We start from the raw sequence: 14,913 nt of genomic DNA on the forward strand, positions 1-14,913 counted from the left end.
CCTGGGTTAACATGACAAACGACCGAGGTATGAGTGCATCACGTTGAAATACTTTCTGCTCAAGGAACAAATCTCAAACAGAACCAACCTGCTCGTTGTTTCTGGACTTCCGGTTTTAGAAAGGCGTCCAGCAGTTTCCGTTGTCGCTCGTTCTCCTCTTGAGAACTACAAAGTTCCTCCTCGTACTCTGCTATCGTTCTTTCAAACAGCCCACATATCTCCTGCGCAGCCGCAGCGAGTCGCTGGTTGACGAAACATCTCAGCATTTGGACTTTAGACATTTCCCCCCAACGACAGAAACGTTTTCTCCACACAAAGTCCGTCACAAAGCCCGTTCCTCTCCTTTAAACTGGGACTAGCGCTGTTAGCATGCTAAGCTAACTTCAATGTCTTTGTAGCGGGAGATGAGTCCGAGGAACAACATCCAGAACCAAAGGAGAACCTCTAGAAGTCCATTCAGAGGTTTATCCAGACATACAGAGACTCTGCTGGGTCAGGACTGAAGGAGCTAACTGACACTTTACTACCGCAGTGACGAAGAGACGCTGCTGCCGCCGACGGGAGCTTGGAATGGAGGCACATCCGGGCAGCTGGCGGAGGCACCTTCAAAATAAGAGCCTGAGATGTGGATTTCTTTGCAGACTTGGTGGGTTATCTCAAATAAAATCCCTTAAATTAATAAAAAATGGTATCTCAATAATCCAATCATACATAAACTTCCATATTACACATATATATATATATATACACAGATACACACATATATATTCAATTCAATTCAATTCAGTTCATTTGTATAGCCCAATTTCACAAATTACAAATTTGTCTCGGAGTGCTTTACAATCTGAACACATAGACATCCCTGCCCCAAAACCTCACATCGGACCAGGAAAAACTCCCAAATAACCCTTCAGGGGGGAAAAAAGGGAAGAAACCTTCAGGAGAGCAACAGAGGAGGATCCCTCTCCAGGATGGACAGAACAATAGATGTCATGTGACCAGAAGGACAGATTAGAGTTAAAATACATTCAATGAATGTGACAGAGTGTATGAATAGTTCAAAGTAGGCATATTCCACGATGGAGACCTCCACGATCCATCAGGCAGATGGAGGTAGAGAGGAGGAGTGGGCGGAGTCTCAACAGTGGGCGGAGTCTCAACAGGACAGTGGCGTAGTCAGGAGCAGGAATTCCACGACCCAGACCTCGATGATCCATCAGCAGATAGGATCTATGCCGTCTCATAGGGTCCGATGACCCCATGAGACGTGAAGTCAAAAGGACTCCGGGGAGAAAGCAGAGTTAGTAACGTGTGATTGAGAGATGAAAATTCATCCTTAAGGAGAGAAAAAAGAGGAGATAGGTACTCAGTGCATCCTAAAACGTCCCCCGGCAGCAATAAGCCGATAGCAGCATATGTAACGGAGTTAGAAATGTATTCTGTCATTTCTTGTTTTCAATGTGTTGTATTTGCTTCAACGACTATCGTCCAGTGGCACTGACCCCCATAATCATGAAGTGCTTTGAACGACTAGTCATGTCGCATATCAAATCCATTCTCCCCCCCACTCTGGACCCTTTCCAGTTTGCATACCGGGCCAAACGGTCCACGGAGGATGCAATCTGCTCTGCTCTCCACCCAGCCCTCACCCACCTGGACAAAAAAGACTCCTATGTAAGAATGCTGTTCATAGACTTTAGCTCAGCATTCAACACAATCATCCCACAACAACTAATCTGCAAACTTGACCAGCTGGGGCTCAACACCTCGCTGTGTAACTGGCTGCTGGACTTCCTGAGTGAGAGGCCACAAGCAGTACGTGTTGGCAACAACACCTCGAGCAGCATCACACTCAGCACAGGGGCCCCTCAGGGCTGTGTGCTCAGTCCCCTGCTCTTCACCTTGCTGACTCACGACTGCAAAACCAGCTACAGCACCAATCACATGGTCAAGTTTGCAGACGACACAACATTGATAGGTCTCATCACCAAGGATGACGAGACCCTCTACAGGAGGAGGTCAACCTTCTGACCACGTGGTGCGGAGCCAACAACCTCCTGCTCAACAACAGCAAGACCAAAGAGATCGTTGTTGACTTCCGGAAAGGCCACACCCATCACCCACCACTGACCATCAACGGTGCGGACATTGAGCAGGTCAGCAGCACCAAATTCCTGGGGTGGAAATCAGTGAGGACCTCTCGTGGACAGCCAACACTACATCGCTGGCAAAGAAAGCACAGAGGCGCCTCTACTTCCTCCGGAAACTGAGGAAAGCAGGAAGCGCCCCATCCATCATGTGCACCTTCTACCGCGGCACCATCGAGAGCATCCTGACCAACTGCATCACTGTGTGGGCGGAAGCTGCACAGACCACAGCAGGAATGCCTGCAGCGCATAGTGAAGGCAGCTGGAAGGATCATGGGTCCCTCACTCCCCCTCCCATCCCTGCAGGACATATACAACACCCGCCTCACCCGCAGCGACCTCGATTGTGAGTGACCCTGCCACCCTCACACGGTCTCTTCAGCCTCCTGCCCTCTGGGAGGAGGTACCGAGCCTCGGCTCACACCACCAGGCTGTCCAACAGCTTCATCCACCAGGATGTCAGGAAGCTGAACTCTCTCCCCATCCTCCCACTCCGTCCTCTTTCAGACTCACATGTCTGAATGCTGCTAGCACAATTTATGTTGTCTATATGTTTACATGTTTTTTACTATTTTTGCACTCTATGTTGTCTATATGTTGCACAATTCACTTTATGTTGGACAGAAGAGAAACGCAATTTCGATCTTCTGTATGTTTGCACATATGGAAAATTGACAAATAAAACTGACTTTGACTTTGACTTTGACTTTATTTTTGTTTGTTGTTTGTTGCTCCTGACTGCGCCACTGTCCTGTTGAGACTCCGCCCACTGTTGAGACTCCGCCCACTCCTCCTCCCCACCGCCATCTGCCTGATGGATCGTGGAGGTCTCCATCGTGGAATATGCCTACTATGAACTATTCATACACTCTGTCATATTCATTGAATGTATTTTAACTCTAATCTGTCCTTCTGGTCACATGACATCTATTGCATCTGTCCATCCTGGAGAGGGATCCTCCTCTGTTGCTCTCCTGCAGGTTTCTTCCCTTTTTTTCCCCCTGAAGGGTTATTTGGGAGTTTTTCCTGGTCCGATGTGAGGTTTTGGGGCAGGGATGTCTATGTGTACAGATTGTAAAGCACTCCGAGACAAATTTGTAATTTGTGAAATTGGGCTATACAAATAAACTGAATTGAATTGAATTGAACAATATTGTTGAGTGTTTGTGAATTTTATTTTAATGAGCCATTTTTATTTAGCGTTATTTTTAAAATTCTGTTTCCTGCGGAAATTGCTTTCCATCTGTTGCACTTCCTGTTCCTGAGTCCGTCTCTCCCTCACAATGGTTTCATATTGCTGAGGGTGAGTTGAGTGGAAAATTATGTTGCACTGTTTTGGCTGTATTCTTTAATAAAAAGTAACCATTTATGTTACACACGGTAACGGTCGCTGATACGTTCACGGTGTCCAGCTGTTGTGTGATTTGAACGGTCAAAATAAACGTTTTGTGACTGTCTCATTGAGCCACTTTGGCGCCGTTTGTCTGGCCACATCCAGTCGCCCCGACGTATGTTTTCCTTGTATAAATGTTGTTTTGTTTGTATAGGTAGTGCAAAGATGGACCAGAAGGCAATGAGTGTGTTCTTATGTCTTCTGCAGGTATGTGTTTCCCTTTTGTTCAAGGTTGGAATTTTCGTTGTTTCTGTTGAAATTACTTTAGCTCATGCAGTTATTTGTTTTGTCCATTGGGGGTCGCTGTTTTCCCCTTGTATGTTACATGTTTTTGATAATTGTTGTTATTTGTATTTAGTGTGGTCCTGCCTTCCATGACAATGGTTTCATATTGCTGAGGGTAATGCAAAGATGGACCAGAAGGCAATGAGTGTGTTCTTATGTCTTCTGCAGCATAAATAAATGCTGAGAAAATCTATCATCGGAGTCGACCTCTTCTATGCCCGTTTCACATCCGTTACACATATCAAGGGGCTGGACCAGGTGAACCTGATTCAGCCCTAACTATAAGCTCTGTCAAAGAGGAAAGTCTTCAGTCTACATGAGGTGACTGTGTCTGCCTCCCGGACTGAAGGTGGAAGCTGGTTCCATAGAAGAGGAGCTTGATAACTAAAGGCTCTGGCTCCCATTCTACTTTTTAAGACTCTAGGAACTACAAGTAGTCCCACATTTAGTGAGCGTAGCTCTCTAGTGGGGCAATATGGTACTACAAGCTCCTTAAGATATGATGGTGCATCACCAATCAAGGCTTTGTAGGTTAAGAGAAGAATTTTAAAAGTGATTCTTGATTTTACTGGGAGCCAGTGCAGAGCAGCTAGTGCAGGAGTGATGTGATCTCTTTTCTTAGTTTTAGTGAGAACACGAGCTGCAGCATTCTGGATCAACTGGAGGGACCTAAGAGACTTATTAGAGCAGCCTGATAATCAGGAGTTGCAGTAATCCAGTCTCGAAGTAACGAACGCATGAACCAATTTTTCTGCATCTTTTTGAGACAAGATGTGCCTGATTTTTTTAATATTACGTCGATGAAAGAATGCAGTCCTTGAGATTTGCTTTACGTGGGAGTTAAAGGACAAGTCCCGATCAAAGATAACGCCAAGATTCTTTACAGTGGTGTTGGATGCTAGGGCAATGCCGTCTACAGAAACCACATCACCAGATCATTGATCTCTGAGGTGCTCAGGGCCGATTAAAATTACTTCAGTTTTGTCTGAGTTTAACATCAAGAAGTTGCAGGTCATCCATATTTTTATGTCTTTAACCCTTGTGTTGCCTTAGGGTCATTTTGACCCGAATCAATATTACACCCTCCCCACATCCTTAGGATTAATTTGACCCCATTCAATGTTTAATGTCGGTGTTCTTTCGGTAGTCAACAAACAAACATAAAGTGCCTCACACTTAAACTTGGAAAACAATATTAATTCTAATAATTTTCTGGAGGTTTTAATTGCTGGCATCAAATTGTACCCAAAGGGTAAAATATGTTAGTAAATATAAAGGTAACATGAGGGTGAAACATTGAATCGGGTCAAAATGACCCAAAGGCGGGGGGAGGGTGTAATATTGATTCGGGTCAAAATGACCCTAAGGCAACACAAGGGTTAAGACATGCTTGAATTTTACCGAGTTGGTTGCTCTCCTCTGGTTTTATCGATAGATATAGTTGAGTATCATCTGCATATATACACATATATATATATATATGTGTGTATATATATGTGTGTATCTGTATGTATATATATATATATATACACTACCGTTCAAAAGTTTGGGATCACTTAGAAATGTCCTTATTTTTCAAAGAAAAGCAGTTTTTTTCAATGAAGATAACATTAAATTAATCCGAAATACACTCTATACATTGTTAATGTGGTAAATGACTATTCTAGGTGGAAACGTCTGGTTTCTAATGAAATATCTCCAGAGGTGTATAGAGGCCCATTTCCATCAACTATCACTCCAGTGTTCTAATGGTACATTGTTTGCTAATCGCCTTAGAAGACTAATGTCTGATTAGAAAACCCTTGTGCAATTATGTTAGCACAGCTGAAAACTGTTTTGCTGATGAGAGAAGCTATAAAACTGGCCTTCCTTTGAGCTAGTTGATTATCTGGAGCATCACATTTGTGGGTTCGATAAATGGCCAGAAAAAAAGAAGTTTCATGTGAAACTCGCCAGTCTATTCTTGTTCTTAGAAATGAAGGCTATTCTATGCGAGAAATTGCAAAGAAACTGAAAATTTCCTCCAGCGGTGTGTACTACTCCCTTCAGAGAACAGCACAAACGGGCTCTAACCAGAGCAGAACGAGAAGTGGGAGGCCCCGGTGCACAACTCAGCAAGAAGACAAGTACATTAGAGTCTCTAGTTTGAGAAATAGACGCCTCACAGGTCCTCAACTGGCAGCTTCTTTAAATGGTACACACTAAACGCCAGTGTCAATGTCGACAATGAAGAGGAGACTCCGGGATGCTGGCCTTCTAGACAGAGTGGCAAAGAAAAGCCATATCTGAGACTGGCGAATAAAAAGAAAAGATTGGTATGGGCAAAAGAACACAGGCATTGGACAGAGGAAGATTGGAAAAAGGTGTTCTGGACAGATGAATCCAAGTTTGAGGTGTTTGGATCACACAGAAGAACATTTGTGAGACGCAGAACAGGTGAAAAGATGCTGGAAGAGTGCCTGACACCATCTGTCAAGCATGGTGGAGGTCATGTGATGGTCTGGGGCTGCTTTGGTGCTGGTAAAGTGGGAGATTTGTACCAGGTAAAAGGTATTTTAAATAAGGAAGGCTATCACTCCATTTGGCAACGCCATGCCATACCCTGTGGGCAGCGCTTGATTGGAGCCAATGTCCTCCTCCAACAGGACAATGACCCAAAGCACACCTCCACATTGTGCAAGAACTATTGAGGGAAGAAGCAGGCAGCTTGCTGTCTGTAATGGAGTGGCCAGTCACCAGATCTCAACCCCATTGAGCTGTTGTGGGAGCAGCTTGACCGTATGGTCCTCAAGAAGTGCCCATCAAGCCAATCCAACTTGTGGAGGTGCTTCAGGAAGCGTGGGGTGACATTTCAACAGATTACCTCAACAAATTAACAGCTAGAATGCCAAAGGTCTGCAATGCTGTCATTGCTGCAAAAGGAGCATTCTTTGACGAAAGCAAAGTTTGAAGAAAATAATGTATACTTCAAATAAACATCATTATTTCTAACCTTGTCAATGTCTTGACTATATGTTCTATACATTTTGCAACTCATTTGATAAATAAAAGTGTGAGTTTTCATGGAAAACACGAAATTGTCTGGGTGATCCCAAACTTTTGAACGGTAGTGTATGTATATATATATATACACACAGATACACACATATATATATATATGTATATATATATACACACATATATATATATATGTGTATAAATTGTAACGCCCTCTGAGGCTAATTTGGGATTTGGGCTCTATAAAATAAACTGGATTGAAATGGAATATGTTGAAACGACATGGAAAAAGACAACTCAACATATAGTTTCCACAGAAGACAAAATATTACCAATTAATTGGGGATATCAAATTGAAAAACAAAACATACCTGCAAACTCATAAGGGTTGAAAAAGGTGACACTGTGGGGGGTTCCGTTGTAGTTCTTGCTCACCAAACACATCCTCGTCGTTTAATGAAACCTGAAACTTTTATAACGGCGTCTTTTGATTATTCTGACAAAATTCTAAACGATGAATAACGGATTGCGCTAAAACCATGTAGGGTAATAATAATAAACATTTTAAGAACAATAGGAACAATCCTTCATGTCTGTATGTCAGTTGTCTTTCCTTCATGTCTGTATGTCAGTGGTCTTTCCTTCATGTCTGTATGTCAGTTGTCTTTCCTTCATGTCTGTATGTCAGTGGTCTTTCCTTCATGTCTGTGTGTCAGTGGTCTTTCCTTCATGTCTGTGTGTCAGTGGTCTTTCCTTCATGTCTGTGTGTCAGTTGTCTTTCCTTCATGTCTGTATGTCAGTGGTATTTCCGTCATGTCTGTACATCAGTTGTCTTTCCTTCATGTCTATGTGTCAGTGGTCTTTCCTTCATGTCTGTATGTCAGTGGTCTTTCCTTCATGTCAGTGGTCTTTCCTTCATGTATGTACATCAGTTGTCTTTCCTTCATGTCTGTATGTCAGTGGTCTTTCCTTCATGTCTGTACGTCAGTTGTCTTTCCTTCATGTCTGTACGTCAGTTGTCTTTCCTTCATGTCTGTATGTCAGTGGTCTTTCCTTCATGCCTGTATGTCAGTTGTCTTTCCTTCATGTCTGTATGTCAGTTGTCTTTCCTTCGTGTCTGTATGTCAGTTGTCTTTCCTTCATGTCTGTATGTCAGTTGTCTTTCCTTCATGTCTGTATGTCAGTTGTCTTTCCTTCATGTCTGTATGTCAGTGGTCTTTCCTTCATGTCTATATGTCAGTTGTCTTTCCTTCATGTCTGTATGTCAGTTGTCTTTCCTTCATGTCTGTATGTCAGTTATCTTTCCTTCATGTCTGTATGTCAGTTGTATTTCCTTCATGTCTGTATGTCAGTTGTCTTTCCTTCATGTCTGTGTGTCAGTGGTCTTTCCTTCATGTCTGTATGTCAGTTGTCTTTCCTTCATGCCTGTATGTCAGTTGTCTTTCATTCATGCCTGTATGTCAGTTCTTTCCTTCATGTCTGTATGTCAGTGGTCTTTCATTCATGCCTGTATGTCAGTTCTTTCCTTCATGCCTGTATGTCAGTTATTTCCTTCATGTCTGTATGTCAGTTGTCTTTCATTCATGCCTGTATGTCAGTTCTTTCCTTCATGCCTGTATGTCAGTTCTTTCCTTCATGTCTGTATGTCAGTGCCCAGTATTCCAATCTGAAGTTTCTTCCATCTTCTGCGTAGCAACAGTTGTGGGCGGGGCATGTGACGAGAGGACCGGCCCCTAACTGTTACGCTTGGTTGGGATCCGGCAGGAACCGGTTTGGTTATGAGTCCAAAGCTCTGAAACTTTAATTGTACAGACAGATGTCAACATCACATTTAGATTGTAGTCCCAATTTTCTAAAAAGGCAAGAAAATAAACAAGATAAATATGAAACATGGAGGGTGAAGGACTAACGAAGGATTCTCACAGCCAGAGGGAAGAAGCTGTTTTTGAATGTGGTGGTTGGGAAGCTGTACTAAGGGGCACCACTGTGGATAAAGTCTTTACATTGGTGTCTATGAGAAATGTCCAGAGTGAAGGTACGACTCCACATGTAGAGGGAACAGTGACGCTCTCCATCAGAGCCCAGGACACAACCGGCTCTCACCAGCACACAGGCCACAATAACCACACCAACGGCTCTTTAGAAAGAGAAGTTTATTGCCTTAAACATGCTGATCATATTCCATTGTAAAAGGAAAAAACATTGATTATACAATTACCAGGGTTCTTACACACGTCGACCAATAGATCTCCAGGACTTTAAACCAAATTTCCATGACCAAACTGAAATCTCAGTGTGTACATGAACATTTTTGAAAATGTAGGATTCAAAGCATACAATACACCTTAAATGAAACAAATGAATGAGACAATAGTTTGATTAAAAGAATAAGCATTTGATATCACCAGCTGTGGCTCCGCTAGCCGGTGATGGAGCCGTAGCTCCGCTAGCCGTAGCTCCGCTAGCTCAGCGCTGTGACGTCTGCTTCCCTTAGCACGGCTCGTTAACGTCTCCTCTCCCATGTTTAAATGACTAATGTGTTGCCGCCACTCAGAGGAGCAACATGGTTACATCTACACTCCTCTAGCATCTTAGAATATCCAGAGCGCTTCGCGAGCTGCTGTTGCTCTGGCCAGCGAACTTACAGTTGAGTTGCGTTCACTTGCAATGAGAAAAGAGAGCGTTACGCCGGCTTATATTTTGAGCGTCTTCTTTTAAAAACACATGAATTATTTTAAACTCGACATAAATGAACATGTGAATATAACACATTTCCATGACTTTTCCAAAACTTGTGATTTAAGTATTTTCTATGACTTTTCCAGGCCTGGAAATTACCATTCTAAAATTACATGACTTTTCCAGGTTTTCCATGACCTTACGAACCCTGAATTACAAGCATCTTTTCAAAAGCAACAAGCGATCCCGTGATGAAGGGACGGAGATCGTGGACAGAGTCCTCGAAGTTGGAAGTGAGTCCCTGAGAGGGAGGTCCGGGATCTGAAGGTCTCCTAAAGGGAGTTCTCAAAGTGAGTTAACATGTGCCGGTCTAAATGTCCCTTCCGTGTGAATGTTTTGTTGCAGCATGAGCACGGGAACGGCTTCTCTCCCGTGTGAGTTCTCATGTGTCTCTTCAGACCTGCACTTTCAGTGAAACCTCGACCGCACAGCTGAAGGGTTTCTCTCCCGTGTGATTCATCATGTGTCCCTCTAAATACTGTTTCCGTGTGAAAGATGTTTTACAGACGGAGCAGCTGAACGGTTTCTCTCCCGTGTGAGTAAACATGTGTCTCTTTAAATGTATACTTTGTATGAAAGATTTGTTACAGTACGAGCACGGGAACGGCTTCTCTCCCGTGTGAGTTCTCATGTGTCTCTTCAGACCTCCACTTTCAATGAAACCTCGACCGCACTCGGCGCAGCTTAAAGGTTTCTCTCCTGTGTGACTCACCATGTGTCGCTCTAAATATTCTCTGCGTTGAAAAGACTGTTCGCAGTCTGAGCAGCTGAACGGTTTCTCTCCTGTGTGAGTTCTCATGTGTCTCTTCAGACCTCCACTTTGAATAAAACGATGACCACACTCAGAGCAGCTGAACGGTTTCTCTCCCGTGTGCCGCGACATGTGGGTCTTCAGATGGTACCGGGTGGCGAAGCCTCGACCACACTCCGAGCAGCTGAAACGTCTTGTGTGACATCTCATGTGCTTCTTCAAATCTCTCTTGAGGCGATATAATTTCCCACATTCAGAGCAGCCTAGTGGTTTCTTACCAGAACGACATTTTGAATCACTGACATTACCTTCTTCATTATTCAGAGAGTTTGAACCTGACTGAGGTTCTCTGGTCTCCTTCCAGTCATCACTGACATCAGTCTCAGGTTCAGTCGAGTCTCCAGTCTTCTCATCAGGTTCTGGTACTCTGTAGTCCTCTTCATCAGCTTCTGTTTTCATCTGTTCAGTTAGTCTTTGATGAAGATGAGAGGACTGAGCTTCCTCTTCATCATCTTCACTCTTCACAGGAGTGAATGAGAACTTAACACCAGCCTCCTCCAGACCTTGAAGCTGCTCTCCCTCCTGATGGGTCCAACGGTCCTCCTGGTCCTCTTTAAGGTGTGGGGGGTCTGGATCCTCCTCTTCCTCCTTAATGCGTGGGGGTTCTGGATCCTCCGGGTCCAGACTGGAGCTCCAGTCCTGCTGCTCAGTCTGAACCTCTACTTGAACCGTCAACAGCTGCTGGGCGTCTGTGGAGGATAATACAATACATTCATACGTCTTAGAACCCTCAACCAGTGACACATCCTCTATGATGACGATCACGGAGAGATCAAAGCTTCTGTGAGAGTTAGACATAGTGTGACAATATAAACTGCATGAAAACCATCACCATATGAAGACGGGGCTGCACTGTCGAGACAAAATGGTGGAATTCTCCAAGTTTATTTCCGTTCCTCATTTGATCAGCGCACAAAGACTTCAACTACCATGATGCACCACCAGCAGGCCAGTGGAGGCTGTTAATTGGAACACCTGGAAGTGGAATGTCTCTCAGAAGAGCTCTTGAGAAACAGACAGAGGATTCACTCATGGTCCAAGACGTTGGTCGTGATGCGCCTTCTTGTTGGAATTCATTTTGTTCGATGGAAATTGTTGAAAGTTTATTTACATTTTTGGATAACTTTCTGGGCGGAAGTTGAAAAGACAACACGTAAGATCTCCTGGCGTATCCGTCCGGTCAGGCAGAGCGTCAGTTTGTGCTCCTGAGGAAACAAAGTGACCTGGCTGGTGGAACGAGCTGCAGCGTTACAGAAGAAGCAGAAGAAAGGCCGACTTTGGAAGCAGCAAATGAAAGTACCTCAAGACTCTGAGAGGCCAGAGTACGCCATGAACAGCTAAGACTGGCTCCACCCCACATGGTGCACATGGATCAGTTCCAACCCGACTGCAGCAATTTAGAGAGCCACCAACTGTGAGGCCGTGATGACAGACGGCCCGACAGAAGCAGTGGTGACATGTTCATGCCAAAACAAAATCTGATCACAGAAATGTTGCTTAGTCATCAGAAACCAGCTCAGCCACCAGCCATGTGCCGTACAGATGGTCACGCGTGTGGTGGGGGGGGCGAAAGATCAGGCGTAGAGGAACGGAGCAGGAGTCGAGGGAAAGTGGAACAAAAAACTCTCTTCACTGAGGGAAAAGTCAAACATAGAACTCAGGTTGGAGGCAAAGACGGGACACTGAGAGCTGGGATCACGGGAAGCAGCAGGCGGAGGGACGCAGCGGCGTGAGGCGGCAGCGGGGGCTGCGGGTTAGGTGAGGTCCCCAGAGCCACCGGGCCGGTTGGTCTGGCGGTACTAGTTCTGCCAGAGAACAAAGGTGGAGGCGGGCGAGCCCCGGCTGGCTCTGTGGCTCTGGGGGCTGAGGCCAGGCGGCACGTCCGCCACTGTCGCCTCACACGTCCTCAGGCGGTGGAGGAGCTCCTCGCCGCAGTGGTCGTACAGCCTTCCTGGCGTCTGAAGAGCCGCTGTCCTCCGCTGAGCTCATCTTGGCCAGATTGTACGGTCACGCGTGTGGTGGGGAAAAGATCAGGCGCAGAGGAACCAAGCAGGAGTCGAGGGAAAGGAGAACAAAAAACCCTCTTCACTGAGGGAAAAGTCAAACATAGAACTCAGGTTGGAGGCAAAGTCACACGAGAGACTAACAACACGGGGGATTTACAACAGGAACTCAATGACAGGGAACAAAGACACTGGGGAGACACGCTGTGACACAGACCAGCGCGGGAAGAGACGGAACAGGAAAGGAAACCCGACTCTTATGGAGCCGGATGGCTCAAGATCAACCTGGAGAGCAGAAGCTCATCAGAACAGGCTCAGTCTCACACAGCAGCATCGCTTCAAAAGGAAAACATTCAGATTCTACAACGTCTCTGTCGGCATGAAGTAGCGTCAGCACACACCTGCCCGGTGTCGGCCTCCTCACGGAGCTCAGGGCCCACAGGCAGTGAAGGCACAACATGAGGGTCAGGGACATGTATTAGACACACAAAGAATGTGACTTGGCGGCTGGTGTGTACATGTAGTGTAGTGATGTCAGAGGGGGCGTGTACAGTCTGTTATGCTAATGTTGAGCTAATACAGTTAGCCAAAGATACAACGGTCTCCTAAACGTATTCCATACCTTACACCACAGTTATCATCTACTTTATACCACAAAGATGCTGTTCCATGAACCAACCTGCTCGTTGTATCCGGACTTCCGGGTTGAACACAGCCTGCAGTCGTTTCCGGTGTCGCTCGTTCTCCTCTTGAGAACTACAAAGTTCCTCCTCGTACTCTGCTATCGTTCTTTCAAACAGCCCACATATCTCCTGCGCAGCCGCAGTGAGTCGCTGGTTGACGAAACATCTCAGCATTTGGACTTTAGACATTTCCCCCCAACGACAGAAACGTTTTCTCCACTCAAAGTCCGTCACAAAGCCCGTTCCTCTCCTTTAAACTGGGACTAGCGCTGTTAGCATGCTAAGCTAACTTCAATGTCTTTGTAGCGGGAGATGAGTCCGAGGAACAACATCCAGAACCAAAGGAGAACCTCTAGAAGTCCATTCAGAGGTTTATCCAGACATACAGAGACTCTGCTGGGTCAGGACTGAAGGAGCTAACTGACACTTTACCACCGCAGTGACGAAGAGACGCTGCTGCTGCCGACGGGAGCTTGGAATGGAGGCACATCCGGGCAGCTGGCGGAGGCACCTTCAAAATAAGAGCCTGACAAGCTTCTATGTGGATTTCATTGGTAACCTTCATAAAACAAATGATAGAATATCATTAAAGTATATCAACATTTTAATTTAATCAATTGATCCACTGAGAAGTGTTTGAGAAGACTACTACACTACTATGACCTCACTACACTACTATGACCTCACTACTACACTACTATGACCTCACTACACTACTATGACCTCACGACTACACTACTATGACCTCACTACTACACTACTATGACCTCACTACACTACTATGACCTCACGACTACACTACTATGACCTCACTACTACACTACTATGACCTCACTACTACACTACAATGACCTCACTACACTACTATGACCTCACGACTACACTACTATGACCTCACTACTACACTACTATGACCTCACTACTACACTACTATGACCTCACGACTACACTACTATGACCTCACTACTACACTACTATGACCTCACTACTACACTACTATGACCTCACGACTACACTACTATGACCTCACTACACTACTATGACCTCACTACTACACTACTATGATTACATTTAATTCAGTTTATTTTGTACAGCCCATTATCACAAATTACAAATTTGCCTCAGAGCGCTTTACAATCTGTACACATGTATGAATAGTTGGTAGTAGTCATGGACCACGATCCAGACCTCCATGATCCAGACCTCCACGATCCAGACCTCCATGATCCAGACCTCCACGATCCAGACCTCCATGATCCAGACCTTCATGATCCATCAGGCAGATGGAGGTAGAGAGAAGAGTGGGCGGGGCATCAGCAGCACAATGACATCAGACCCAGTCAGGTCCTATAGACCTTATGAGACGAGAAGTAACAAGGACTCTGGAGAGAAAGCAGAGTTAATGTGCAATGGAGAGATGAAAATACATCCATAAGGAGATAGGAGAGGAGAGAGGAGCTCAGTGTCTCCTAAACGTCCATAAGGAGAGAGGAGAGAGGAGCTCAGTGTATCCTAAACGTCCATAAGGAGAGAGGAGAGAGGAGCTCAGTGTATCCTAAGCGTCCATAAGGAGAGAGGAGAGGAGCTCAGTGTATCCTAGCGTCCATAAGGAGAGAGGAGAGAGGAGCTCAGTGTATCCTAAGCATCCATAAGGAGAGAGGAGAGAGGAGCTCAGTGTCTCCTAAACGTCCATAAGGAGAGAGGAGAGAGGAGCTCAGTGTATCCTAAGCGTCCATAAGGAGAGAGGAGAGAGGAGCTCATTGTATCCTAAGCGTCCATAAGGAGAGAGGAGAGGAGAGAGGAGCTCAGTGTATCCTAGCGTCCCCCTCAGCCTCTCAGCCTCTATCAGCGTCTC

At 45.2% G+C, this 14,913-nt stretch overlaps 2 protein-coding genes across 2 annotated transcripts in view; both read right to left on the bottom strand.

The window, feature by feature from the left end:
• LOC130190191 (gastrula zinc finger protein XlCGF7.1-like) overlaps positions 1 to 534 on the bottom strand; it is a 7,409-nt gene extending 6,875 nt beyond the window's left edge. The window contains exon 1 of the mRNA XM_056409590.1: positions 89 to 534. Within this exon, the coding sequence (XP_056265565.1) occupies positions 89 to 281 (193 nt within the window). The 5' untranslated portion in view covers positions 282 to 534. The remainder of the gene's footprint in view (positions 1 to 88) is intronic.
• A 9,333-nt stretch (positions 535 to 9,867) lies between these two features.
• On the bottom strand, positions 9,868 to 14,632 carry LOC130189114 (oocyte zinc finger protein XlCOF8.4-like). Its single transcript, XM_056407824.1, has 2 exons — positions 13,055 to 14,632; positions 9,868 to 11,061 (listed from the first exon to the last, which is right to left on the bottom strand). The coding sequence occupies exons 1-2, from the start codon at positions 13,245 to 13,247 to the stop codon at positions 9,956 to 9,958; spliced, it is 1,299 nt and encodes a 432-aa protein (XP_056263799.1). The 5' UTR covers positions 13,248 to 14,632; the 3' UTR covers positions 9,868 to 9,955.
• Positions 14,633 to 14,913: the final 281 nt, after the last annotated feature.

Source organism: Pseudoliparis swirei, chromosome 1 (genome assembly GCF_029220125.1).
Source record: "Pseudoliparis swirei isolate HS2019 ecotype Mariana Trench chromosome 1, NWPU_hadal_v1, whole genome shotgun sequence".
Classification (NCBI taxonomy): Eukaryota; Metazoa; Chordata; class Actinopteri; order Perciformes; family Liparidae; genus Pseudoliparis; species Pseudoliparis swirei.